The sequence below is a fragment of the Mesocricetus auratus genome, unplaced genomic scaffold (assembly GCF_017639785.1).
Source record: "Mesocricetus auratus isolate SY011 unplaced genomic scaffold, BCM_Maur_2.0 Super-Scaffold_100676, whole genome shotgun sequence".
Taxonomy (NCBI): Eukaryota; Metazoa; Chordata; class Mammalia; order Rodentia; family Cricetidae; genus Mesocricetus; species Mesocricetus auratus.
Genome location: NW_024429266.1, coordinates 122,664,221 through 122,691,349, shown reverse-complemented (window position 1 = coordinate 122,691,349; position 27,129 = coordinate 122,664,221). Strand labels below are relative to the sequence as shown.

Genomic DNA, 27,129 nt, shown 5'->3' with positions numbered 1-27,129 from the left:
ACAGGGTCTTTGCTCTTCTTCATCTACTGCTGAGATTGATGACAGAACTGATGCATCAAGCCATTTTTTTGTAAGTGGCGACAACCTTGTTTTATTATTATCAATATTATAGTATAATATTTATCATTTTTCCTACCTCCAAATTCTCTACTTTGTCCCCTCATGCCCTTTGTCACTTAATAGGTGCAGCATGTATTTAGTATGTGCTTGTTAATGGGCACATTTATGAAGCAATTATTGAAAAACCTCAGCATCAAAGCGCCGGGCACTGAACCGAACCCTCTGCCCAAGAACCGGGGCCAGACCACTGGCTGCAAATGCAAGAGGTGATTTATTGAGTACACAGGTGCCTGCGGATGCTACTGCAACTCGGGTGCAGAGCATACCGGGCTTTCAGGGAGTACAATATTTATAGAGTTTCAATGGTTACATAAGTAACAGGCATTTCATTGGCTCATCTTGGGGCAGGGGTAGTTCCCACGGACTAAGTTTCCTGGTATTACTTTATGAAAGACCCAGGCATACTTCAGCAATTATTATCCTGGTCCCATGACTACTATGGTGATCATAGACACAACTGGGGGCAAGGGTAGTTGCCAAGGACTAGGTGTCCTGGTATTGTCATATGAAAGTTCCCAGCATGCTTCAGTAATTATTATCCGGGTCCCATGATTGCTATAGTGATCAGACACAATTGGGGGCCATGGTAGTTGCCAAGGACTAGGTTTTCTAGTATTATCATATGAAAGTTCCCAGCACGCTTCAGCAATTATTATCCGGGTCCCATGACTGCTATAGTGATCACAGACATCCTGTTTTGAGGGTGAGACACCTGGTCTGGGTTTCTTTCATTAGGCAACGGCCTGGCCTTGCTTTTCTTTTCCTAGGGGGGTCCTGGGTAGGGGTCTTTCATTATAACATTATCTTTTAAACAACATTTTCAATAATTGATGTGTAGATGTAGATAGAAAGATAAAGATACATATGATTGCTTTTAGTGAAACAATTCTAAAATTATATGTTTAAAGCCTTGTCAGACATGTACATATGAGAATACACTGTGTGTTCCTTTAAGATATTTTTTGGAAAATTTTCTGAAATAAAAACACACAGTGAAACTAGCATTCTTCCTGCCTGCCTGGTCCCAGTGCCATGTTGCTCTCAAATGAACATGCAGGATGCTATATTACGTATGAAACTGGTGGATGTTTGCTATGGATTATTGTTGGCTAACTCTGACTTAATTATTAACCCTACTACTAATCTATGTAATCTATGTATTTTTACAAGGACTTACCTTTCTGAGGACGCCAGCCTTATGTGTCCTCTCTTTCCTGGGTCACAAAGCAACTCTCTATTCTTGACTACATTTCCCAGACTCCTCCTCAAATCCTAGTCCCACCTATCATGCTTCGCAATCGAACAACTGTGCTTCATCTATTAACAAATAAGACAAACATATACACAGAAGTACTTCCCTCATCAACACAGAAAAAATAAAATACTTTATATCTGTAGGAAGTTTATAAATTCCTTGGTGACAAGTTTTAAAATTATTCCCATTCACAATGAAGTGATAAGTTCAGCCACTATTTCTGCTATGGTAGAATCTACTGCATGATGCACATCAGGTATTTTATTGAAAACATTTTGCAATATTTGAAACCAATGTGTTTAATCAAAGATGAAGCCAGCAACAATTTTTGATAATAAGAGTGTTCGCAGAAATTCAAGAGTGATAAATATGAATACATTGTGTTTACATGATTGAATTGACCTCAAAATTGAATTCAAATGAATCAAGAACAGCGAATAATTCCAGGTTTCTACTCGTGGGATCAATTGTTCCATTTAGGGCATGCATCTGTGAAGTGCAACAAAAAGAGGAGAAAATTTAAAAATATTATTGGATTTCCTTCATACTATCTGCAAGGATTTTACATTGCTGAGAAGAAAATAAGAATCTTTGTGATTTGCTTTAATTTCACATTGGGTAACAGAAAGTGAAATACCTGCTTCGTAGATATTTTTAATATTTTCAATAGGGATTTCACAGTCTTGTGTCCGTTTCAAATACTCTTTCCACATTTCTTCAGTGATATTTTTTCCCGTTGCTTCATTTCATGGAGGAAAAGTGAGAAGACATTTTTGTTATGATCACACCTAAAAGTCTGAACTCATCAAATTGTTGGTAAATCCTGCTACTCCCTAATGATGATACCATTCAGAAAAATTAATCTGAAGTCAGTTCAAACATTGTTTCTGTGTATATATAAATAAATTTCCATCCATTATATCTATGATACTTACTTAAAAAATCAAGAATAAGCCAGGTGTTGGTGGCACACGCCTTTAATCCCAGCACTCGGGAGGCAGAGGCAGGCGGATCTCTGTGAGGTCGAGGCCAGCCTGGTCTACAGAGTGAGTTCCAGGACAGCCTCCAAAACAATACGGAGAAACCCTGTCTCGAAAAACCAAAAAAATCAAGAATATTTAAAGTATTGCTAAAATTTTTATCCTGTACAACTCAACTCGACTTCATACAATCATGATCATGTTTGAAATAACATGAGTGAACATGTTACTACACCAATGCATCATTCAATTAGATGGAGGTACAGAGTTATGTTGTAATTAACAAACAGAAAAAAATATTTGTATGAAAATTACATACCCAGTGCTCCAGTCAGCCTCTGTCTGTATCCCAAATCATTAACATAGATGAGTTCGAATATAATGGTGGTGTTCGAGGCAAAATGTATCTGAATATAAAATACACTTGGATCTGGGAAGAAATAATTTTTCCTTCATTAGAATGTGATGTAGATTCTACTATTTAGTTATTTATTTTTGTAAGATTTTAATATAGTTACATCATTTTGCCACTTCCCATTCCTCCTTATATTTGTAGTGTCTAATCCTGCCCAATCTCTGAAATTGAAATTCATGTATATTTTTAACTGATTATCATCACATATTTATGTACTATATATAATTTATATAACATATTAAGTTATATAAAATAATATCTCACAATAATTTTTTCATAAATATATTCTTTGAATCCATATGATGTTACATGTATGTATCTGATATTTAGTTTAAATTGTATTATTTATAACACATTCTCAGCAAATCCTTCATAATAAACACATTATTACTGGGAAAATACAAAATATAACCATTTTTCATTAAGTTAATAACAGGGAACATCCCTTACATTCTAACTCTAAATACCAAAGTTATCTGTATGATTGTACTTGACCAACTTTAGAAACACACCTGTATTTATTTATTTGAGGTTCTTTCGTTTGTTAATTTATTTATGCCACATAACAAGACTCATATGTACATTTTATTTCCTCATGACTGAGGAAAGCAGATAATAGAGATTTTACTTACATCTGGTTAAGCCCCCATATACCTGCGGTTCATAGTAGATTTTCGGGAAATGATGAAAGGCACCACGAACTGTCCAGATCCCAATGATTTTCTCAGACCCAACCTTTTTTTTGCATTCTGCATATGCATTATTACCTGTAACATGAGACACAACAGAAAAGTTATTCCCATATAAAAATAAGATTATTTACAAAAAATGTAAATGACACCACCATTTCTCGACCAGAGATACTCACATGTCAATGGGTAGAAATTATATGGAAGTCTATCTGCCCAAACTGTGTGTAGTTGGCATTTCCCATTTTTCCTAAACCAGATATAATAAATAATAACCACTAATTATTTAACATTTATTATCCAACATGTGTTTCTGTATCAAGAAGACTAATCTTGCTGAAAGGGAGACATTTCACTGTCATGACCATCTTCTGTCATGCTCTGCCATGGTTTGTAAATTTTTTCATTAATAATATTTTTGATTTATAATAACCTGCACACATTGGGGTGTATGAATGAGAATGGGCCTCAGGCCCATAATTGACATTTTTTACCAAGTAACATAAGTGATGCCAGTGACCACAATGATGCCATGGTAGGTATCAAATTATCAAGATAGTTTCCAAGACGACAAACATTTTTTATAGTGAGTTTATATACACTACTTTCTAATATTAACTATCTCTGATTTTCCTTTACTTATATTCACATTTATTAATACTTTAATTTCAATAAGCATTGGTTTCTTTCCACGATGAATCTTTAATTCCCTGAGTTTATTATTTTCACTGTTTTAATAGAAAGAAAAAATAAAACATCAATATAGGAATCCTAAAGTTTTAGATACAGTGACTCTCAACTCCAGCTTTCCTTGAATTATTATTAGATCCACAATATTTTTCCATCTGAGAAATATATGGGGAATGCTTTGAGTCTCATTTCAACAAATCCTTTATTTTACATGAATAAAATGTTGTTACCTAACATAGAAGGTCATGCTGATGAGTGTGTAATTCTTAAAAAAATTCACTTCACGCATCAAAATTCTCACTTGACTATTTTCTTCTGTCAAGATCATATCTTTGGCTGCTAGGTAGATGGTGTTAAAATTCCCTGAAAACTAAAAATTAATATGTATTAGATACATCACTCAGAGAAACTGGGTTTGAGTCCCAGTATCCACATTTTAGCACAAACCCTCCTGTAACTTCATTTCTGAGGGATATCATATGGCCTTGTGGGTGCTGCACATATATAATGAATGAAACATGCAGACCAACCACCCACACACATAAAATGACAAAATGAAAATGGTAGTAATTTCAAGATAAAACACTGGTAGGAACACTAAATAAATTATTATTTTTCAATTAAAGAAGTAGACAGCATTTTATACCATATATAATGGTATAACAGCATTATTGTGTATTTCTCTTTATACATTAAAAATACCATATATATTATATGAAAACATATATACATTTACTAAATAAAGGATAATGGTTATGTATAATACAAAATGGAGAAAAAACATAATAAAATCCACATACAAATGTATCCAATGCATATTTGAATGCTAAAATATTTTTGTATGTCAAGGCATTTGGATTGATTTTTCGAAGGTGAAAACATTGTGATCTGAGGAGAAAGGAGGTGAAACTGTTCCTGTGGTTGGTTTTGCCTCTGATTTCTATAACCTTGCTGCAGTGTTTGTGAAACTTCAGTAGTCATGGACACACACACACACAAACACACACACACACACACACACACAAACTTCAAAAAATAACCTAGTCTTTTCATTGGATATGTAACTGGATTATAATTAATGTCAGTATCAACCCACACATTGACCATGTTTGGTCTACTCTAAAACATAAAGAGATTATGCCTCAAATGTATAACAAACAATGTGCTTATCATGCAATTATTAGACTGATTTAAATTTTCTATCATGTTTATCAAAATCCATCTCTGAATTCTTTTAAGACAATGAAATATATTATACAATTATGAATCAGGTTTCAGCTATGAACATATTATTAATTATGGTAAAGTGTTTATGATAAATAAAAATAATCGTTTATCCAAAACATTAGGCAATATAGGAAGCACAAATGCAGTAATTATAACCTTAATTGGAGAATAAATAAAGTTTAAATAAAGTAATTAAAGTCTTGAAGTTAATACAAATAATTTTTAAGAAATGAAGGAGCAAACACGCTTTCATAGAATCTCCTTGATCATCCGCCCAAAAAGTTGTAAATTCACCACAGCCTGTTTTGCCCACGTATAACCCCTGAAAGCCCATCCTTGTACCGGTAAGGGATCCTCAGTGGCAGACACCAGACAGGCTAGAGCAGCAAGGAGTAGAACCTTCATCTTCTAGGAGTTTCTCTTTCAACTGGGGCAGAAAACCAGAGTTTTTTAACTGCCAAAGAAAGGATGAACTGAAGACAAATGCAAAGGATTTCAAATTGCACGATGTGTGATGAGCTTGGTTCATTGAGCTTTTTATTTAGCTTTTTGTTTGTTTTTAATTTTCAGAACAAGTTGATTGTCATTAATTGAACGTGTCTAGCATTGCTTTATTGGAAACCAAGTTATAAGAATTCAGTGGAGCATAACGTTCCTGAGTATACCAGGAACCCTGCTTTCCACTAAGTTATAATCCCATAATTTTGACAAGCTTGTTTGGTGACATTATATGCATGAATGAGCATAGTCAGTATGAGATATCTCAGAACAGCAATGTTGATTGATTGCATTTCCATGTGTATGCAATCAGGTTTTCCTCTAATATTTCTAATGAATATTTTAAACATATATCTTACCAAAAGCAATTCTTTGAATATTATATTAATAGTGAAATATGCAATAACTGAGTAATGGTTAAATTGTGAAAATGCCTATGTTGAATTTCAAGTTTAGCTCTGTGAAGTTTAAATGCAAAAATTCTATTTTAACAGAAAACCAGATGCATATTTGTCTGAGATGCATTCTCATGTGTCACTGGCTTGGCTTCAACCTGTGAGTTTGCACAGGATTTCTTCATGATTATGTGCTCTCTGATCATACCTGGCAAGGATGAGACCTCAGAATGTCCCACCACACATGGCATCAATATATAATAGAATATAAAAATATAAATTAATAAAATAGCAATGTGGTCATATAATAAAACTTAAAATATTTTGATTCATTTGTTTTACCATTGTGCTTTTCAAACACAACCCCCTTTTTTCTCGTTTAATGTGATATATGTTCAGAAAGTAGTGATTTTGTTTGATATACAATACATAGTAGACCACGAAGATACTTGGGATAGTGTTGCCTCTTCCCAAAAGGACATGTCCAAATGCAGGGATATTAAGAAACAAAAGAATGAGCTGGAAAGCTCTACTATACACTTCTCTTTGATTTTGTAGGCAACTGAAATGAACCTAGACAGTCTTACCACTGAGACATCTATATTGCATAATATGGTAAGTTTTTCTTTCCATTTTTTAAATTTAAATTAGATATAACCCTGCTTCATATGTCAACCCAGCTCCCTCTTCTCCTCCCCCGCCCTAAACCAGCCTTATATCCCACACCCTCCTCCACTCCCCATGGCTGGTGAGGCAGTCCATGTGTGATCCCCAAAATCTGGACCCTGCCCCATGTGTACAAGAGCATATCCCTCCATGTAGAATGGGCTTCCAAAGTCCATTCGTATGTCAGGGATAAATAGTGATCCACTACCAGAGGCCCCATAGATTCCCGAGGCCTCTGGTAGTGGATCACTGACACCCACATTCCAGGAGTCTGGATCAGTGCCATGTTGACCTCTCAGTCATCAGACTGGGGTCCATGAGCTCCCCCTTGTTCAGGTCAGCTGCTCTGTGGGCTTCATCAGCCCGGTCTTGACCCCTTTGCCCATCCCTCCTCCCTGTCTGCAAGTGGGTTCCAGGAGTTCAGTTCAGTGTCTAGTTGTGGGTGTCTGCTTCTGCTTCCATCAGCCACTGTTTGAAGGCTCTAGGATAGCATATAAGCTTTTTAACCCATGGACTATATATAAAATGTTTAAATATGTCAGAAAATATCTAACATGGAGAGGCCAATATTGAATATTGAAGCTATTCTCAGAAGTAAATCACAAAATCTAAATCTGAAGATGGGCACTAACACTATAATTTATGTTTTCATATTTTTGAATATTAATTGAATGAACATTTCTGTTCCAGAATTGAGTTGAGAGCTTCTGTTTATAAACCAGCATCTTAGACATGTAAGGAAACAGATGCATATCTGATCTACTCATGGCAATGAGGTATTGCATCAAAAACTAAGAGATGTTCTGTCTTTACACTAGACAGCTGTTTCAAAGCAGTATTTTTAAATATTAATCATATTTTTCTATTCAATTTCAAACAAATTCCTTTTCTCTGTTAATAAAATGCATCCTCTATGCTATTTACATAATGTTTAAATATTTGGGTTGACTTAAAAATATGCTTTAATCCCCTGATCATCAAGTTTGTTCTCACAATATCAACACTTTCATTAAGTACATTTGTCTGTGAGGACAAACTAATCAATAACTATTTAAAAGTCCATTTAATTTTGTTAGTACTTTTAAAGAATTTTAATCACTATTTTTCTAAGCTAGCATTGGAATCAAAAATTAATGAACTACTCTGACCTCAGGTTATTTTATAGAGAACATTGGCATTACCTGATTTAACAGACATTTGTAATGTTAATAGGAATATTTGTATGTAGAAGTCAATTTCACACATTCTGCCCTCATGTCTTCAGTACGATGTGTTCCCCTTGCTGTGTTTGATGGAGGATAGTTAGAGAAGATCCCAATTAGAATCTTGCCTGGGGTACAGACTGACCAAAGATGGCTGTCAGTTCAGTTAAAAAGAAACCAATTCTATCTTTCTAGGCCATCAAAATGCTGGAGAAATCTCCTGAAAATAAGGGGAGACTATATGTTTGAACCCACAACGTTCTTTGCTGTGAAGTAATCTTGAAATCAGTAGCTAATACAGATATTTAAAGACATCTTCTAAGGCAATATTTTTATGTCCAAAGATGTTTCTAAAACCCATTAATGATTTGGTAATGCTTTTCTCGGGCCATTTCAAATGCTGTATTTTTCGATTTCACCTGTTGCTTAGTTATAGAATCCACTGGGTAATGACTCTGTGAAAAAGTAAAGCATGAAGTCTAAATGTTTATCCTAGCATATTAATTCATCCAAGTTTCCTTATGAGCAACAATAACACCAAAATAAAATAAATCCAAACTCCATCCCTACTTCTTGGTCACAATATATTTCCTATCTCATTGTATCTAAAGTGTTGATTTAATATCATGGCCATTAAATTTATTTGATCAATGAGTGCTTTGGGATGGAAAAATAATAAATGTTGCTATCATTTATGATGTAACATATGAAGTAGAGTCAACGTTTAGTGAAACAGGTTATATTTGTTATTGTCCAACAAATCATCATGACTTAAATGGTTTGTACTTGAGATCATTTTGTTCCTGATGTATGATGCTGGCGTAGGTAATTAAACTCAATGTCATCTTCTTTTATATTGCATATGTAATCAACACTCTTCTGCGTACTCCAGTCAGAAGGTGCATACACTTTGAAATCAAAATGTCCTTTATGCAACATTATGATACTTGAAAATAAACAAGTTAATATATCTCTCCACCAATGCAATTCATGCAATAATGATGAAAACAGACATGAAATCTATTTCTCTCATACAAAATTGATATACCTTGTATTATGAAATCAGAATAAACATGATTGTCTTTTTGACACAGATTATCTTACAAGTAGGAAGAAACAATTTTACTTGTTTAGATTGCACTATGGATTCTAGTTTTGAGTTTTCTAATTTTTACCACCCCATTGTCAACACATTGATAATAGTCCCTAAATTGCTACTGGGCCTGGTGATATGCTGTTATTTTTATGAAGTTCAGACTTACAGGGCTGGGGTTATGTTTCAGCCATTAAAGGCTAGGCTCACAACCAAAAAATATAAGACTTAGGGGCAACATCTTGTCTCAAGTGATGTAAAACCCACTTGGGATGTATCTTCCCACATCTACCAGACTGCAGCAAAACCTATGTAGATTCAACACTGTAATGTACAAAAGGGCATAAATTACATTGACTCATGAAAGTTGAGTATTTTCCCTTAATATTCACATTATGAACATTGTAATATTTATTTTAATGTAATAGTTAACAACGTGTTCAATATTTAATTAACAATGTTAATTTTTCATTTATGAAATTATATGATAAATCACAGTTATCATTCCCAGGAGCAATAACATTCAGTATGACAAAACATATCCAATATAAAATTGTTTCATATATTGCTTATTAGCTGGCAGGGACAATAGCAGTGAAGTCATACTGGATGTTTCGATATTGGAAGACTCAACAAAATCTTGTCATATAATTTTGGTAGGTTTAAACCATGAATATCTTCACTGCAACATTTCAAATAATCTGAGTTTCAGGAAAACTCTTGATAAATGTTCATTGTTTATATTCAATAAATTATACTATATACTGTTTTGTGTCTTTTTCCTTGTGTATTCATGTTTAAACATTCATTTTGATTTTATGAATATATTATTATAATTAAAAATGTAGTTGTATTTACTGGGAATTGAACTCTGTACCTCTGGTAGAGCAACCAGTACTCTTAACCTTTGAGCCATCTAAACATCAAGGGGGGAGAGAGGCACTAGGTGGGAAGGGGACAGGGCAAGAACCAGAGGGGGAGGAGAACAGGAGTTCTGAGACAGAGGAGGAAGGGAGGAGAGCTGGAAAGGAGACTCCTTGACAGAGGGAGCCAGTACAGGTTTGGAGAGGTCTGGCACAGTGGAAATGTTAGGAGATCCACAAGGATGACCCCAACTAATAATTTAGGCAGTGGTGGAGAGGCTGCCTTTGATCCCCTTCCTCTATAATGAAATTGATCACCACCTTGATTATCATTCTAGAGCCTTCACCCAGTAGCTGATCGAAGAATAAACAGGCACACACAGCTAAACACTGAGCCATACTCGCAGAATCAGTTTCAGAAAGGGAGAAAAGATGAGCAAAGGAGCCGAGATGGAGCTGGAGAAATCCGCAGAAACAGTTGATCTGACCTAATGAGAGCACAGAGACCCTAGTCATGAAGCTGGGAAACCAGCATTAGACCAAACCTAGCTCTCTGAATGTGGATAACAGCTAGGAGGCCCAGGCAGTCTGTAGGACCTCCAACAGTGGAGCCAGTGTTTATCCCTGGATTACAAATAGAATTTGAGGAGCCCATTCCCTATGGAGGGATATTATTGCAGCCCAGATACGGGAAGTAGGACCTGGGCCTTTCCCCCAAATAATGTGATAGACTCTGAAGATGCCCAGTGGAGGGTCTCACTATCCCTGGGGAGTGGGTGGGGTGGGATGGGGAGACAGAGGCAAGCATGGAAGGATGGGAGGTCGAGGGAATGGGGGGATGGATATGTAAATAAGAGTGCTTCCAAAATAAATTTAAAAAATTAATTGCATATTACGTAGGTCAAATATATGTCTGTGTGAGGGTGTTGGATATAGTGGGACAAGACCTACAGACAACAGTGAGTGGACATATGAATGCTGGGACTTGACCGTGAATCCTCGTGAATAGCAGCCCTATTCCCCCATTTTTAATTCTCCCTATTAAGTTTTTAGTTGGCACACAAAGAAGAACCCCATAGTACCTTTATTCTCCCACACTAGGCAAGTCTCCTACTCCATTAAGAATCCTGCTTCATGCCTCATTCTTCAGTCTTCTTTTTCCCTTCTTTCAGAATTCTCCTTCTCCTTTCATAATAATAACTTCTAGAGGCCCTCTTAGCGCAGTAGGCATCACGTCAGTCTCATAATAATAACTTCTACTTCCATGCCCTAGTTCAATACAGAGAGAAAGACAGAGACAGAGACACAAAGCAAACATAGAGACAGCAAAAAAGACAGAGAGACAGAGAAACATGTACATAAACTTTAACTTGTATTCTATATTTTGAAAGAAATACAGTTGTCCAAATCTAGCTTACTTCACTTAACATGATAATCTCTAGTCCCTTCCATTTTCCTACAAGTGCTGTGAGCTTGTTTTTCTTTACAGTTAAATGATAATCTATTGTGTCCTCATACTATATTTTATCTATTCATTCATCTGTTGATGGACTTCTTGACTGATTCCATATCTTAGCTCTTATGAACAGAACAGCAACCATTAGAAACGTAATCTGAAGTGAACAGCCATAATTGTGCAATGCAGAAGTCATATTCTGATTCTGGAACCACAATGATGAAGACCACTTATTTATAGTTTAATTTTTTTCAAGCTACTTTATTATACTACACTTTTAATATAAACGTGGTTTTATATGTAATGAAGGCACACATAACCTAATTCAGGTTAAACTTCTATGTATGTTCTAAAATTTCAAAATTATCAGTTGAGGAAACATAAAAGAATCAAGTTTGCACTCACAGTCACTAGTTCAGTTGAAACATATTTTGTCATTTTACATTGATCAGATTGTATTAGTCCTTAGAGTGTAAGCCATGATGCTCTTATTTCACTCCAGCATTATTGATTCCAGGCATTAGTGTCATTACAATTGCTTAAAGAAAGATTTTTATTAATATGTTAGCTCAAAGTTTACTTTAATAAGGAACTGCCATCAATTATATTGTGAAGAAGACCTTAGGATACTCTACCATGTTTTATTAAAATAAGAATGAATCATTTTAAATCTACAGTTGCTCATTTAGGGTTTGTTGGGGTTTTTATTGTTGTTGTTTGTGGGATTTTTGTTCCATTTTATATATTAAAGTCAGTACTAACAAATAGATCAAGAAATTAACCCAGGAAGTTCACCAGATACTTTGGCAAGTATAGGTAGATGCAGAAGAAAGAGAAAGGGAAGGTATAATATTAAGCATATAACATTAGGTTATTGTATTTAAAGAAAGGGAAGGATAATAGTAAGGATGATGAGGTTACTACAGAGATATAATATTTTTGGTATTTTGAGACAGAGTTTCTTTGTATAGATTTGGAGCCTGTCCTAGAACTCTCTGTATACCAGACTGGCCTTGAACTCACAGAGATCTGCTTGTCTCTGCCTCCTGAGGTCAGGGATTTGAGGCCTGTACCACTACTCCTCAACTGAGATATAATATTCTTCAAACATCTGTTTCATATGAATGTCCATAGAGCAGCTTGTAATTCTTGTGGCCACTACTTTGACTTCTTGAGTTATTTACTGTATAACAGGTACTCACATTTCCCTGTCATTTTAAAACAATGACAATACCATTCATGTACCTTCAGCAAGAATGATATCATTGCATAACCTTAAAAAATGGCTGTTCAGCAATAAAGGATTCCTTGTTAAAGAAGTTCAGATGGTCTTTTTGTACAGTTTGTAATAGATAAACAATATTATCCTATGGGTAAGGGAATTGTGTGGATTTTACCCATGTTCTTTGGCACTAAACCAATCCTTACACACTTGTTATTTGAGCTGACTATAAGACTTTGTAAAATATATACACATATAAAGCATAATAAATCCATGCTTACATCATGAAATTCAATAATACTATAATAAGTTTAGGACAACTGAAAGAGAACAGCAAAACATAGCCCTTGCTTTAAATAGCCAAGGGAAAGAAGTGCATGTCCAAAAATAGTTGGACATGAGACACTCCTGTAGCATTTCTTACTGAACCTCCATGTGGATGCTGGAAACCCATGTTTGGTCATCCAGTGGAGCAGAAAGTCCTCTTAATAACTGAGAAATATCTGCAATCATGTAATTTAATCCTTTACATAAAAGTTAACAAACACATTATTCTTTTATTCAAATTTGTCATGAATAAATACTAAAATTACATGTATGTTAAATCTATTTTAAAAATCATATTTTTGTTTATTCCTTAAAACCTCATGGTAATCCTAATGTTCCAAATGTGGTGTTGCTAGTACATTTGGTAAGCATGAAACTCTTAATCTCACGGTCCTGGAATTGTGCCTCATTCTGGGCTCCAATTGTAACATGAATGATTAAAAAACCCAGAGAAAGATATTGGAGTTCAGGCTGAAGATGAGAAAAGCAAAGCAGCCAAGCCAGTAGCTCTTACCTCTATCAAGCTGAAATGGCAGTCAGTCCTGTCCCCATGAATCCTAGATTACATGAATCCTAGTGATTTCTCTGTCTGGAAACTAAATCTCACATGAGAATCCTAGCTTATTCCTTTTATACCTCCCTAGTGCTGGGATTAAAAGTGTGAGCTCTGTTTTTTTCTTTTAGACTGATTCCATTTTGTGCAGACCTGGGTTGCCTTAAACTCACAGAGATCCATATGTCTGTCTTCTTAGTCCTGGCATTAAAGGTGTGTGTAACTACTGCCTGGTTCCTATGGCTAAATAGTATGTCTACTGGGATTAATGTGTGCCTCACTACTGCCAGACTCTACGGTGCTGGCTAGGTTTGCATTTTGATCCTCAATGGCTTTATTAGATCATAAATAATATATTTGCATATCCAATATAATACAAGTGTTTATTAATTTTACTTATTAATAACAGAAGCATTTCTGTTTACTGACACACACTTACTCAAAACAATAAAAAGAAATCTACCAAATAAAAACAACCTATTTTACCAAGTTATATTAAAAATTGGTAATATTAAAGAAAAATAACTTGCTATAGAGAGACATTGGAGACCAGGTAAAGTTAAATAGTTACAGTTTCATAGGATAATAAAACTGATTTTGATTTTGTCAAGACTAAGTTCTCACCAGAAGATCTGAAAAGTGACAGATCATCTTTTAAATTTCCTGGAAGTCAGTCTGTGATTACTGCAAATGCTGTAATGTTCCATTGGTCAGTGTACAAGTTGCTTGAAGTAACAAAGTAATCCTGACACCACAGGGTACCAGAAGCCAGATTCTGAATCTAAAGTAAGAACTGTGCATCATGGGTAACTGTGAAAGTTGTCAGAACTTTGCACTATGATAAAAACAAGGAAGAGATAATATAGAAAAACAGATCTTATGGAATGGTTTGCATCCAAGTCAATTTGTTTATTATTTAAATTTTTAAATTAAAAAACAAGCTTATTTTATATACCAATCCCAGTTCCCTCACCCTTCTATTCTCCCACTCCCAATATCATCTCCCCATCCACTCCACCACCACTCCTCAGAGAGTACAAGGCTTCCCATAGGGAATCATCAAGGTCTGTCACATCATTTGGGGCAGATGTATCCCAGGTTGATTCACAGTATATATGTATTATGCCAGTATTTTGTTGACATCTCGGCATATTCAGAGTAAGGTAGACTCAGCCTGAGCTGTGTTCCTGATTTCAGCAAGATTGAGTGCTTTTTTTCTATGGTCCAAAAGAGCTGGGCAATTCTGGTTGAAACCAGTGACAAATAGAAGCGGTATATAGACAAGTAGGACAGAGTATTTGCTTGAAAGCCTGGATTTAATGCTTATTCCAGTCTTGACCCCAAGTCTCAGTTTCAGTCATCAAAATCGTGTTTATCTGCCCAAATTAAAATATTTCCCCAAGGGACTTAATGTTGCCAACACAACAAAGAACTGTTAACAACCTGGAAAGAGTATATTCAGAAGCATGGCTTGGCTTTGTTTTAAAGGAGGAACACTAGTGCCAGACTCACACAGTTTAAGAAAGAAAATATAGATGGCCAGTAGCAGACTGTGAGTATGTGAATACTTAGCACAATGGATAATTCAAACATGGTGTGTTTGTTTCCTGTGTGTATATAAGAGAGAGACAGCTAGGGGCAGAGACAGAGACAGAGAGATACAGAGACACAGAGAGAAAGGGTGCTGTCAGGCCAGGTCACATACACAAGATGCAGGATTCCAGAAAAATTTAATTATCAGATAATTTCAGTTGCAAGTTTCAAAATTCTTATGAAACTTTCCAACACTTAAAGGAACATGAGTAGCTAAGGTGAATTGCACACACTCCTGGAAAAAATTTGTCATGACAGACATGTCAAAAAAATCTTAGCCATGGTAGGGCACAACTTTAATCCAAGCACTTGGGAGGCAGAGGCAGACAGATCACTTAGAGTTCCATGTCAGACTACTCTATAGAGTGACTTCCAGGATAGCCAAAACTAAACAGAGAAACCCTGTCTTGAAGAAAAAATCCTAACTAAATCATTACATCACAGCCTATAAAGAAATTTTGGAAGGAAAAGTTTTGCTGATTCAATTATTCAAGGAGATTGGAAATGAACTTTGAAGCAGTAACTGAGCCTTACTAACTTGGTCCTCCTGACTTGCTCCGCTTGTCTTCTTATAGCACCATTAGGACCATCATAAGCCCAGGGATGTCACTGCCCACAGCGAGATTGGCCCTCCACCATCAGCTATCAATCAGGAAAATACACTAAAAGACTTCTCAATGGTCAAGTTGATGGAGACATTTTAAGCATCTACCTGAACGGTTTTTGTTTCATTAAGTTAAAGTGTCTATACTTAAAGACTCATTCCATTCTTTTAACCAAGAAGCATGAATGTCCCCTTATTGGCAAACTTTAACACTATTGTACCGTGAATATTATACCTTATGGTACAATTTGGTACACAGTTTTTTTCTCATATTTAGAGAACAATACAAAAGTAAGGCTAAACATAAAGCAGATCCAAGAGCTTGCACAGGACTCACATCATGCCCATTTTGTGATGCTCTTTGTGGGAGGATCTACTAGTTCTTTCACAAGAGAAACGTTATAAGTCTCCTGAATTTGAAAACTGAATAAAGCCAATTACAAGGGAGAAGAATATTAAGAAAATAAAGTCAATTTACTCAACAAATAGATGGTCCTTATCCTTTCCAAAACCAATGGTGTATGTGCACCAATAGATATGTTGTGTCAATTTTTCATTTTGTAACTCATAAGGTTTATTTTCTGTGAAAATCTCATAGGAAAATGTGGGAATGTATAAGCTTGCTGAAATGTAAACACTCCTATTTTGAGAGTGTAAGAAAATTTATCATGTGTAGGACAACAACAGCCCCACTGAACACTGGCTAACACATTTAAAGCTGAGTGACAAGAGAGGGAGGTGTTGCCCCCCCTTTCTCTCTAAGATCAATTAGGACAAACACAGCTGTGAACTTTCAGGGTGAATATTAAATTTGGAGTTTTATAAATGATAGGAAGGATTATTAGATCTGGACTCATGAATTTAGGCACACCAATACTGTACAGCTGTCAGAATATTTGAAATCCATTATGATAACTAGATAGCTACCTCAAGTATTTTTTCACTGATGATCCACAGTTTTGATTTCTGGAACTTTCTAGACTCTTCATTTCAATTTAATTCACTTTAACAACTCCCAATAAAAAACATTCTGTTTTATAAATTTTTGTTTAGAATTTTTTTAATTCTAAGAATAAAGCAGTTATGGTACAAATTTTAGTCAGTGTTCTATTGCTGTAAAGAGACATCATGACAAGTCAACTGTCATAAATTAAAGTATTTTATTGTGGCTTGCTTATAGTTTCAGCATTTTGAACATTGTTATCAGCATGTTGGGTAGCATAGCCACTTGCAGGAATATTGCTGGAGAAAGAGCAGAGAGTTCTACATTCTGATGTTCTAGTAGCAGGTAGAAAACCTTAATCTATCTTGAATTTTAAAATCTAGAATCACAACCACAGTGACACGCTTCCTCCAACAAGGCCACATAGACTCCACTAAGGCCAACCTTCTAATCCCTCTCCAGTACCATCACTCCCTAATAATCAAGAATTCAAATATATGAGCCTATGGAGTGATTTCTATTCAAACTGACACGATGCAATTATATGTTATATGTACAGATATATAACATATATTTAATATATTTATATCAGCATATGGATATCAAGCTATATTTAAATATACATTTAATATTATTGAAACATTAGCAATTATATTAGTTAAATGACTATAAATATATTATATAAAATTTATGATATAATATAAAATATGTATTTACTTTACATCAATATATATATAAAATATATTCAAATATAGCTACATTCTTGGTCATAAGACTTTCCTTTTTTAAACCACTAATATACACTTTACTCCTTTTCCCCTTCACAACCTTCTTTAATAATTATTATTGTTGCATATGTAAATATGAATGTATGTCACGTAAATGTATAAAAGACACATGATGAGACCATTTCGTGTTGTTTTGGTGTATATGATTTCAGGGCAGACAGTGTGCTACTGGATAACCAATGAGAGATCACATCCCTGAGCCAGACAATTCTTCCACTCTCAGGGATCTTTATTTGCCATAGTTCTTTGTATATATAATATTATTTTAAATTGGTATAACTTCACACAAAAATCTTGGAGCATGAATGTGACTAATTAACCCCACCACTGAATGCCATTGATATAGGGGCAATATATCTGTTCATGATGACTGGTGGGGTGGGCCTCATGAGATTCATGCACTCATCCCACCCACCACCCACTTTCAAGTTACCGTCTCAAATGCTGTTGTCATTTTCTCAGCACCATTCCTTTTGGGACATTTTACATTTTTTAAATAATCTTTAAGTTGAAACACAATGGACCAGTTATCTGCTAAATATAATTCCTCATAAATATCTGATTGGTTACAGAAAATATAAGTACCATCAATTCTCAACCAGAGATACTCACATTTCCTATAGCAGTTAAGGACATGAAATTTCTCTGCCCAAATCATGTGTAGTTCGCACTTCCCATTTTTCTAAACAAAATATAACAAATAATAATCACTCATTATTTAACATTTACCAACCCCTGTGTGTTTCTGACACAAGAAGAATAAACTTGCTGAAAGTGATATATGTTCCCTATCATGTGCCTTTTTTCTGTAATGGTTTGTAAGTATTTTCACTAATAGTCTTTTTGACCAATGATTTCTTTTGGGTGTAGACCAATTTTCTGTGCATATTGAGATGTGTGGATGAAAATGGACCTCAGACCCATATTTGAAAGTATTTCCCACATCAAAAACTGACATTAGTAATCTTATTGATGCAATGGTAGGTGTCCAAATATCTAGAGGGTTTTCAAGAAGAGGAGCGCTTTTCAAGGTGAGGTTATAAACACTGTTTTATTTTAGTATTTACCATCTCAAATTTTCCATTACTTATATTCACATATGTTAATATTTTATATTAATATTTTACATTCAGCAAACATTTTTTCTTTCCATGATGTATTCTTTAGTCCTTGAGTTCATATTTTCGCTATTTTAAATGAAGAAAAATTAAAATATCAAGACATGAATGCTAAGGTTTATGATGTTTAGACACATTGACACTCAATTCCAGCTACAATTGAATTGAATCCATATAATCTTCCCATTTAAGAAATATATGGGGAATGCTTTGCATCCCATTTCAACAAACAATTATTTCTAATTTAATAAAATTTTCTTACCTAACATAAAACGTCATGCCCATGGATGTGTAATTCTTAAAATAATTTACTTCACGCATCAGTATCCTAAATTAACTATTTTCGTATGTCACTCTGTCAACTTTGGAATCCAGGTAGATGGTATTAAAATTCCCTGAAATCTAAAAATGAATATGAATGAGATTCCATAAAACTGAAAAATTAATCATAGAATCTTGGTTCAAGCCCTAGCACCCACACATTGGCACACAAACTACTATAACTTCATTACTTAGCAATATAGTATGGCATTTGAGAATGGAGCATATACAAAATTCAAAAGGCAGAACAAACACCCATACACATAAAATAAAAAAATAAAATTAGTGAAAACTTTAAGATAAAGCAGTGTTTAGAAATTATGAGTAAATTATAGATTTTCAAATAAAAAGACAGTACTTTTATATTATAATATAGAAATTTATCACAAATATAATGTAATAAGATCACTAATGTATATTTCTCTTCATTCAATAAAATGCCTGACATATTATTTGAAAACATATACATATATTTAATAAAGGATAATAGTTTTAAATCATGAACAATAATATTAAGGAAAATGAATAAATTATAGATTGTCGGTTCCTAATGTAAAGCAACTTCAAAGCACATAAATAATCTAAAAGAAAACATAGTAAAATTCACATACAAATTGCATTTCATGCATATATGGACAATAAAACTTCTTTGTTGCCAAGGTATTAGGATCAATTTCAATGGAGCAATCGCTCTGATCAGAGAAAAAAGGATTTTAAACAGCACCTGTTAAAATGTTTTGCTACTGGTTTCTACATCTTTGCTGTAATGTTTGTGAATACCTGGTCAAGGAAACACACTCACTCAAACATCCACAACACAGAAACATCAAGAAATCACCTACTTACATTGGAAACATAAATGGATTGTAATTTATATCAACATTTATCCCAAACATTGACCACAGTAGGATGATTCTAAAATTTACAGATATCCATGTGTCATATACATCTTATACAATCTGTCAGGCACGTATTAGATTTATTTAAATTTTTCTATTATGTTTATCAGAATCATCCATGAATTCTTGTAGGACAGTAAATTATTTTATGAAATGTTGTACTAATAATCAACTATGAACATATGGTCAATTATGCTAAAGTGGATAGAAAAATAAGTAAAGAAAACATGGCATTTTTTATTATGTAAGACAGGGTTTCTCTGTGTAGCTCGGCTTTCCTGGAACTCACTGTGTAGACGGGGCTCTTTTGGAATCCACAGAAATCCATCTACCTTTACCTTCCTGAGTGCTACAATTACAGCATGTGCTATCATAGCCTGACAGAAAAATAGTATTAGGTATTTTAGGAAGCTCAAATGAGGTAATTATAATCTTACTACTCAAACAAAAATATTCAAGACATGGAGATATTTATATTACAAAAGTTTTGGGAGTACCAATATTTTCATAGAATGGTTATTTGGTCAAAAATTGTCAAATACACCACAGTTATTTTTGCCCTTGCATAATCCCCTGAAAGCCCATCCTTGTACCGGTAAGAGTTCCTCAGTGGCAGACACCAAACAGGCTAGAGCATAGCGAAGAAGAACCTTCATCTTCCAAATTTTTCTCTTTCTTCTGGACTAGAAATCCCGAGTTTCTCAGCTGTCAGTGAACTGACAAACTGAAGACACGAGCAAATCGTTTCAGTGAGCAGGATGTGCGATGATCTCTTTTTCACTGATCCTTTCATTTAGCTGTTTGTTCTGAATTTTCAGAACAGTCTGCTTGTCAGTATTTAAATGCATGGCATAAGAAATCATTGGAATATAATGTTCCTGAATGTGTCAAGGAGAACAATTCTGGAAGGTTCTGCTTCACTAAACTCTAATCCTATGATCCATGCCAACCTTTGGTAAAATTACACGTGAAAGAGGACAGTTTGCACTAAGTGTCTCAAGAATATCAACATTGACAGGTCATACATCCTGATTTATACATGACCAAGACCTAAGAGCTACATGTTAATTCCAATTTTAATATGAATAATTGAATATGTTGGCATCACTAAAATTGTATTCTAATTCCAAAAGGCATCCTTGGCTAGAAGAAGTTTAAATTGAATGTCAATACTAAGATTCGGGTTAAAGATGAGTTTCACAAATTAGTCTGTATGCATTTTGTCATGAGAACTAGAACCCTCAGATGTGGAGACAATTTATTGAGTTCTTGCCACAGGATAATTTCTCCCACTTTGTATTTAAGTACACCTCAGGCACATGACATTCACTCATTTAAAACGTCCATGTGTCTGCAATCTTATTTTTCTTTAAACACCTACCTAATAAATATTTTAAAACTATATCAGACAAACAGCAATTATTTGAACATCATGTTATTAGTAAAATAAGCAATAGCTGATTATTGGTTAAATGATGACAATGTCTATGCTGGATTTCAGGTATAAGTCTATGAAGTTTAAACAAAACAATTCAATGTTAACTGAAAATCAAATGAATGTTTGTCTGAGATGCATTCTTGTGTTCCACAAGCTGGGCTTGAACCTGTGAGATTATACAGAACGAGTTCATGCTTCTATATTTTCTGGTTGCACATGACAAGTGCTGAGACCACTGAATGTCCCGAAATACTGGACATAGGTTTTTATAACTTTATTATATAATACAATATAGAAAATATAATTAAATAACGAGCAGTCACATACTAAAACTTAAATATTTTCATGAATTTTATTCACTATTGTGAATCTCATCAAAATTATGAGATGTTTTGTCCTTACAACATAGATAGGTGGATTAAGGGAATATTCTGAAATATTATTCTTATTTTTTCTTCCATTTCCATGCCATAATAATTTTTGCCTGTTAATGAAAACTACTTTGGTAAATTAAATTCATACTCTGTGTTATTTAAATATAGCATCCTAAACCATAGTTATTCACTTCCTTCAGATTGACTATTTATGTTTAAATAATTGGATTTACTTAAAAACATGCTCTAATTCCCATGAGTATAGATTACTAACTACCAAGTTTGCAAGCACAATATCAACACTTTCATTTAGGACACTGCTCTGTGACAGGAAACAATTCAATGACTGTTAAAATGGCCCATTGCATTTCATTAGTATTTCTAAGGATATTTAATCACCATTTTTCTAAACAAATACATGAATCTGAACTGCTCTGAACTCAGGTTATTTTACAGAGACTGACAGTGGTATTAACTGTTTGCAGACATTCAAAACTTTTCAATAGGAACTTATGTGTGCACTAGTCAATTTCAAATATTCTTCCTTCATTTCTTTTTTTAAACTTTTTTATTACTTTAATTTAAATAGCTTGCTTCACATGTCAATCCCAGTTCCCTCTCTCTCTCCTCTTCCCGCACCCCCTCACCATCCCTCACAGCCTCCCACTAAGCTAGAGAGGATGTGGAGAGAGGGGAACACTCCTCCACTGCTGGTAGGAGTGCCAACTGGTACACCCACTTTGGAAATCAGTATGGAGATTCCTCAGGAAAATGGGAATCAGTCTATCACAAGACCCAGCAATTCCACTCTTAGGCATATATCTAAAACATGCAAATACATGCAACAAGGACATCTGTTCCACTATGTTCATAGCAGCCTTATTTGTAATAGTCAGAACCTGGAAGCAACCTAGATGCCCCTCAACTGAAGAATGGATAGAGAAAATGTGGTACATTTTCTTCCTTCATTTCTTTAGTGGGATTGGTTTTCCTTGCTGCATTTGATGGAGGAAAGTTAGAAAAAGTACCAGTTAGAATACTGCCTACAGTACAGATTGATCAAAAGTGGCTGTCAATTCATAAAAAACAACTATCCCTTCCTAATCCCCCCATCAATACAATGATACCACTCACAAAAGTCACTTCAATATATGGTGAGACTATATGTGTGAACTTCCAATGTTCTGTGATATCAATAATGCAAGCAATTAAATACAGCTTCTCATGGCATATTTTCATAGCCAAACATGTGTCTAAAACACCTTAAAGATTCGTAATGCTCATACTTGTTCATTTCAGATAGTGTATCTTCTTTCCCATTTGACCATTTGTTGTCTTCTACCATCTACTTGCTGATGACATTGTTCTTAAACAATGTGGTATATGTGGTCTGGATGGTTCCCCAAACTCATCTGTTAGTCCACGTTTCTTCATGAGCAACAACAACAACAACAAAATCCAAATTCCTTCCTGCTAGTCTGTCCACACAAATTTCTATCATGTTATATCTAAGTTGTTGATTTGGATGCACTTCCATCACTGCCACTCATTAGACACTGTAACCTACAAGAGCCAAATTGCCATCCAAACCCATTGAACACATTATTCTCCCCCTGGTCAAAAATTGCCCCCAAGATGAGCAGCCCCTAAACACACATGCACCTCCTGCACAGGTTGGAAGAAGAAGTGAGTGACTGCTCTCCAGGCTAAGTTGCCCCAATTTCTAGTCCTTAAGACTTAGGGCACATTTCCTGCCTTTCCCCTCCGATCTCAGCCCCGGAATCCAGCTAGCAGGTAATAGTCCTGAAGGCTGCTCCACCACTCTCACAATCATTAAAAACTGTAACCTACAAGACCCACTCTGCTGCACAAAGCCTGTGAACCCGTCATTCTCCTCCTCCACAATGATCCCCTGCAAGATCAGCTGCCCCTAAAGACAAAATTCCTATCTTAACTAACTGGAGGAAAAGCCCCTATAGGTACAAGCACCACAGCTAACAGTTGGAAAAAGAGCAACCTCCCATCAAAGAGCCCTGCCCAGCAACATTAACAGAACCTACAGGCACTAGTGCCCCCCACACCACTCAGAAGAACAGACACTAGCACCACCCACACACATAAGAAGAACAGGCACAAGCAAAACCTATAACAGTTGGAAGAACAGACTCCATAGGCACAAGTAAAGTCTACACCAACCAGAAGTACAGGTTAATAAGCTGGATCTAGACATCCGAATACCTACAAACCTCAGCTGAAGCAATTCTATTCCACCTGACAACCAGTCAATCACCTGAATTCTTGGCCACTCAGGCCAAAAGACAATAAAGGAAACAGACAATTATGGAACAAAAGATCCATTTAACAATGTTCCAATTAAAGGGTCCAAAGAAACAAATTGGTTTAATACAGCAGTCCAAAAGAATGTGCTTCTGGGCTTCATGCAAGTTTAGGTGGAAAAATTCCATAGAATAGTAAACTTGGGATTTTTTTATATGAGCGATTTCAGAGGAAAGACTGGTTCAAGCATGTATTTTGTTGAACGAAAGCACTCTTTGTTTTCACGTGATAGATTCATCCATTCTACCACCCTGCCAGTTTTTTCTTCTGTGATGCCATTCTGCTCATTTCTTCCTCATCCAGTATCTCCTGGATCTCTTTGTTCTTCACAGCTTTTGAAGGAATTACATCTGAAGTTCACATACCATTTTTATTAGATTATAAAAAAGAGTACTATGGACAGTTCTAAGCAATAAATCTAGATTAATTGCCACATAGCAAAAAAAGGAGTACTTTTTTCCATAAAAATCCCTAACTAATGTGTTGCAAACTGTAGCTGCTAAAAGAGGAGTATTTTTTTATCTAATCTACAAAGGTACAACTAAACTACTGAGAGAAATAATGAAATTGTGTATTATATCCTATATTTCTGAGTGTTTGTATTTTATTTTATTTTATTTTTATATGCAGTGTTCCACCTGAATGCATTCCTGTATTCCAGAACAGGGCACCAGGTCTCATTAGACACAGTCGTGATCCACCATGTAGTGGCTGGAAATTGCACTCAGGACCTTTACAAAACCAACCTATATGCTCAAGCACCAAGACATCTCTCCAGTTCCACATAAAAAATTTTAAACACTTTGTGGTTAGTGGTCATGAATGCTAAAAAATTTTCAGACTAAAGACCTGTTTGTTTGCAAATTTGTCTTCAGAACAAGCTGCAAGGGCAAGTGGAAGGAGTAGGGCAGAGAACACTCAGCATTCCCCAAGGCACAGTGACATTAAAATCACTTAAAATTTTAAAATACATTTTTCTACACTGTGTGTAACCTGTGATCATAGGAAGGAAAGATTGTAACTCTTTTTGCAGGACTATGATGCTAATTTCTATTTTGTAGATACCCTGCCCATTCAGGGAATCTTATCCCCTGTTTCCTGAACGAAGGCCAGAAAGCTGAGGTTAGAATTTGTTCAAAGATTTGATTGCTGTGCTCTGACATCTCAATTAAGTTTCCTTGTCTATGCAACTTGCTTAACATATCAGACTGTTGGCCATGTGCCATTGTAAATAAGATTGTGTTTTTCCATGAATACTTTATCTCAAAACACAAATATCAAGGCACTTGGCCTAATCTAAAAGTTACTTTAAAGTTTTATATAAGTTGGTAGTATATGCCTATCTTGGCAACTAGAGACATTACAACTGGTTATCTCAAGACCACATTCTCATCTCTAAACACTAGTAGGTGTGATAGTTCTGCTATGACTTGCATGACAAAACCTTCTTGTTTTTCAGAAAATTCATTTATACACATACATCCTAAATGCACAATCCTAGTTTTACTCATGTTGAATTTTCTCTGTTAGTTATTAAATAGACAAACGAAGAATTGGCCTCATGGTATTTTTATCCCAATACATGGCAAGTCTCCTTCCTCCCCTTACATAATCCTGCTTCTTGTCACATTCTCTAATGTTCTCCTTCTTTCTCTCAGAATTCTTCCTCCAATTCCATAGTCCTACCTTCTACTTCCTTGCCCTAAAAGAGAGAGAGAGAGACAGAGAGAGAGAGAGAGACAGAGAGAGAGAGAGACAGAGACAGAAACAGAGTCAGAGAGAGAGACAGAGAGAGGGAGGGTGAGAAATATATATATATATATATACATATAGAGAGAGAGATTCAACAGATTTTGTATCATGAAACATATATAATTATCCATTTGTATATACCTTATTTCAATTAACATGATAATCTCTAGTTCCTTCCATTTTTCTGTAAATGTGAGTTTTGTATTTTTCTGCAATATAATGATAATCTATTGTGTCTTTGTACTAGATTTTCTGTTCCAATCACATAATGGTAGACATATTTTCTGATTTCCTATCTTAACTATTACAAACAAAAGAGGAACCACCAGAATTCTGATTTAGAGTGTATAGGCATAAGTATGCACTATAGGAGGCAGATTCCAATTCTGGAATTCTCACAAATAGAAATGGTTCATTGAAATCAACTGAAATGACAATGATGAAAATCACTTACTTTTAGTTTTCTTTTTTCCAACTAATTTATTACACTATACATTAATATATTTGTGTGTATATAAAATAAGGCTTGACACTCATAATTGTACATTCATATCATCTGTCGACTTTGACAGATGCTAAAGATTCTCTATGTCCTCCAGTATCTAATTTAGCTAATGTATGATTTGATTTCTTCTTAGAATTACTTATTTATTATAATTTTTACATGTCAAATTGTCTCATCTACAAATATGTCTCTGCACTCTTTGTATTCTATGTGCTCACACAGTTCAGAAGAGAACAATAGAGCCTCTGAAATTGAACTGTACTAGAGAAATACGAATTATAGATAAGCTGTCTGGTTGTGGTGTGAATATCTCCATCGTTATTATTCAGTTCCAGTCTCTCCTTCAAGCTGAACTGATACATTGCCATAAGTGTGTTCACTGTCTGATTGGATTCAGGCTTTTCTCCTTCTAGGCACTGGGATCCATGCATTTTATTTGCTCATCAATAAATGTCTGTGGAGAGTTTTTACATTTCTATTTCTTATTGGTTCTCAGGAAATTTATCATGCATCCCATTCCCACTCATCGCCCATTCTACTTGCATCATCTCCTTACACTTGTAGTGCCCCACCAAAGGAAAGATAAAAAAGAATAGAAATGAGATAAAAACATAAGAGAGAGGGAGAGAGAGATACGGAGGGAGAGAGAGAGAGAGAGAGAGAGAGAGAGAGAGAGAGAGAGAGAGAGAGAGAATGAGAAACACTTATTTCATCTCTTCATTCATGTTAGTCACACTGGGACCTGTTTTATATCATGCATTATACCCTTTGGTCCAAAGAGATTTACTTACAAAATTGATTGTTCA

The 27,129-nt window shown here is 35.0% G+C and overlaps 1 protein-coding gene across 2 annotated transcripts; it reads right to left on the bottom strand.

The window, feature by feature from the left end:
- Nucleotides 1-788: 788 nt before the first annotated feature.
- LOC121132768 (odorant-binding protein-like) lies at nt 789-20,706 on the bottom strand. 2 transcript variants are annotated; one of them, XM_040739319.1, is made up of 9 exons: nt 20,511-20,706; nt 18,960-19,099; nt 18,192-18,261; nt 4,380-4,519; nt 3,639-3,709; nt 3,403-3,537; nt 2,675-2,785; nt 2,013-2,114; nt 789-1,864 (listed from the first exon to the last, which is right to left on the bottom strand). In XM_040739319.1, exons 3-9 carry the CDS (start codon nt 18,213-18,215, stop codon nt 1,839-1,841), a joined length of 609 nt encoding a protein of 202 aa, XP_040595253.1. In that variant the 5' UTR covers nt 18,216-18,261; nt 18,960-19,099; nt 20,511-20,706; the 3' UTR covers nt 789-1,838. The 2 variants fall into 2 exon arrangements, with proteins under 2 accessions (XP_040595253.1, XP_040595252.1); XM_040739318.1 differs by lacking the exons at nt 18,192-18,261; nt 18,960-19,099; nt 20,511-20,706 and adding an exon at nt 5,719-5,898.
- Nucleotides 20,707-27,129: the final 6,423 nt, after the last annotated feature.

What these genes read in the sequence shown, in the direction of transcription:
- LOC121132768 (XM_040739318.1), bottom strand. Translation starts at nt 5,781, where the DNA reads ATGAAGGTTCTACTCCTTGCTGCTCTAGCCTGTCTGGTGTCTGCCACT. An exon ending in ATATGGGGGCTTAACCAGAT is followed by an intron (nt 2,786 to 3,402) that starts GTAAGTAAAATC and finishes ATTTCTTCCCAG; the next exon opens with ATCCAAGTGTATTTTATATT. An exon ending in TAAAAATATCTACGAAGCAG is followed by an intron (nt 1,865 to 2,012) that starts GTATTTCACTTT and finishes TGCACTTCACAG; the next exon opens with ATGCATGCCCTAAATGGAAC.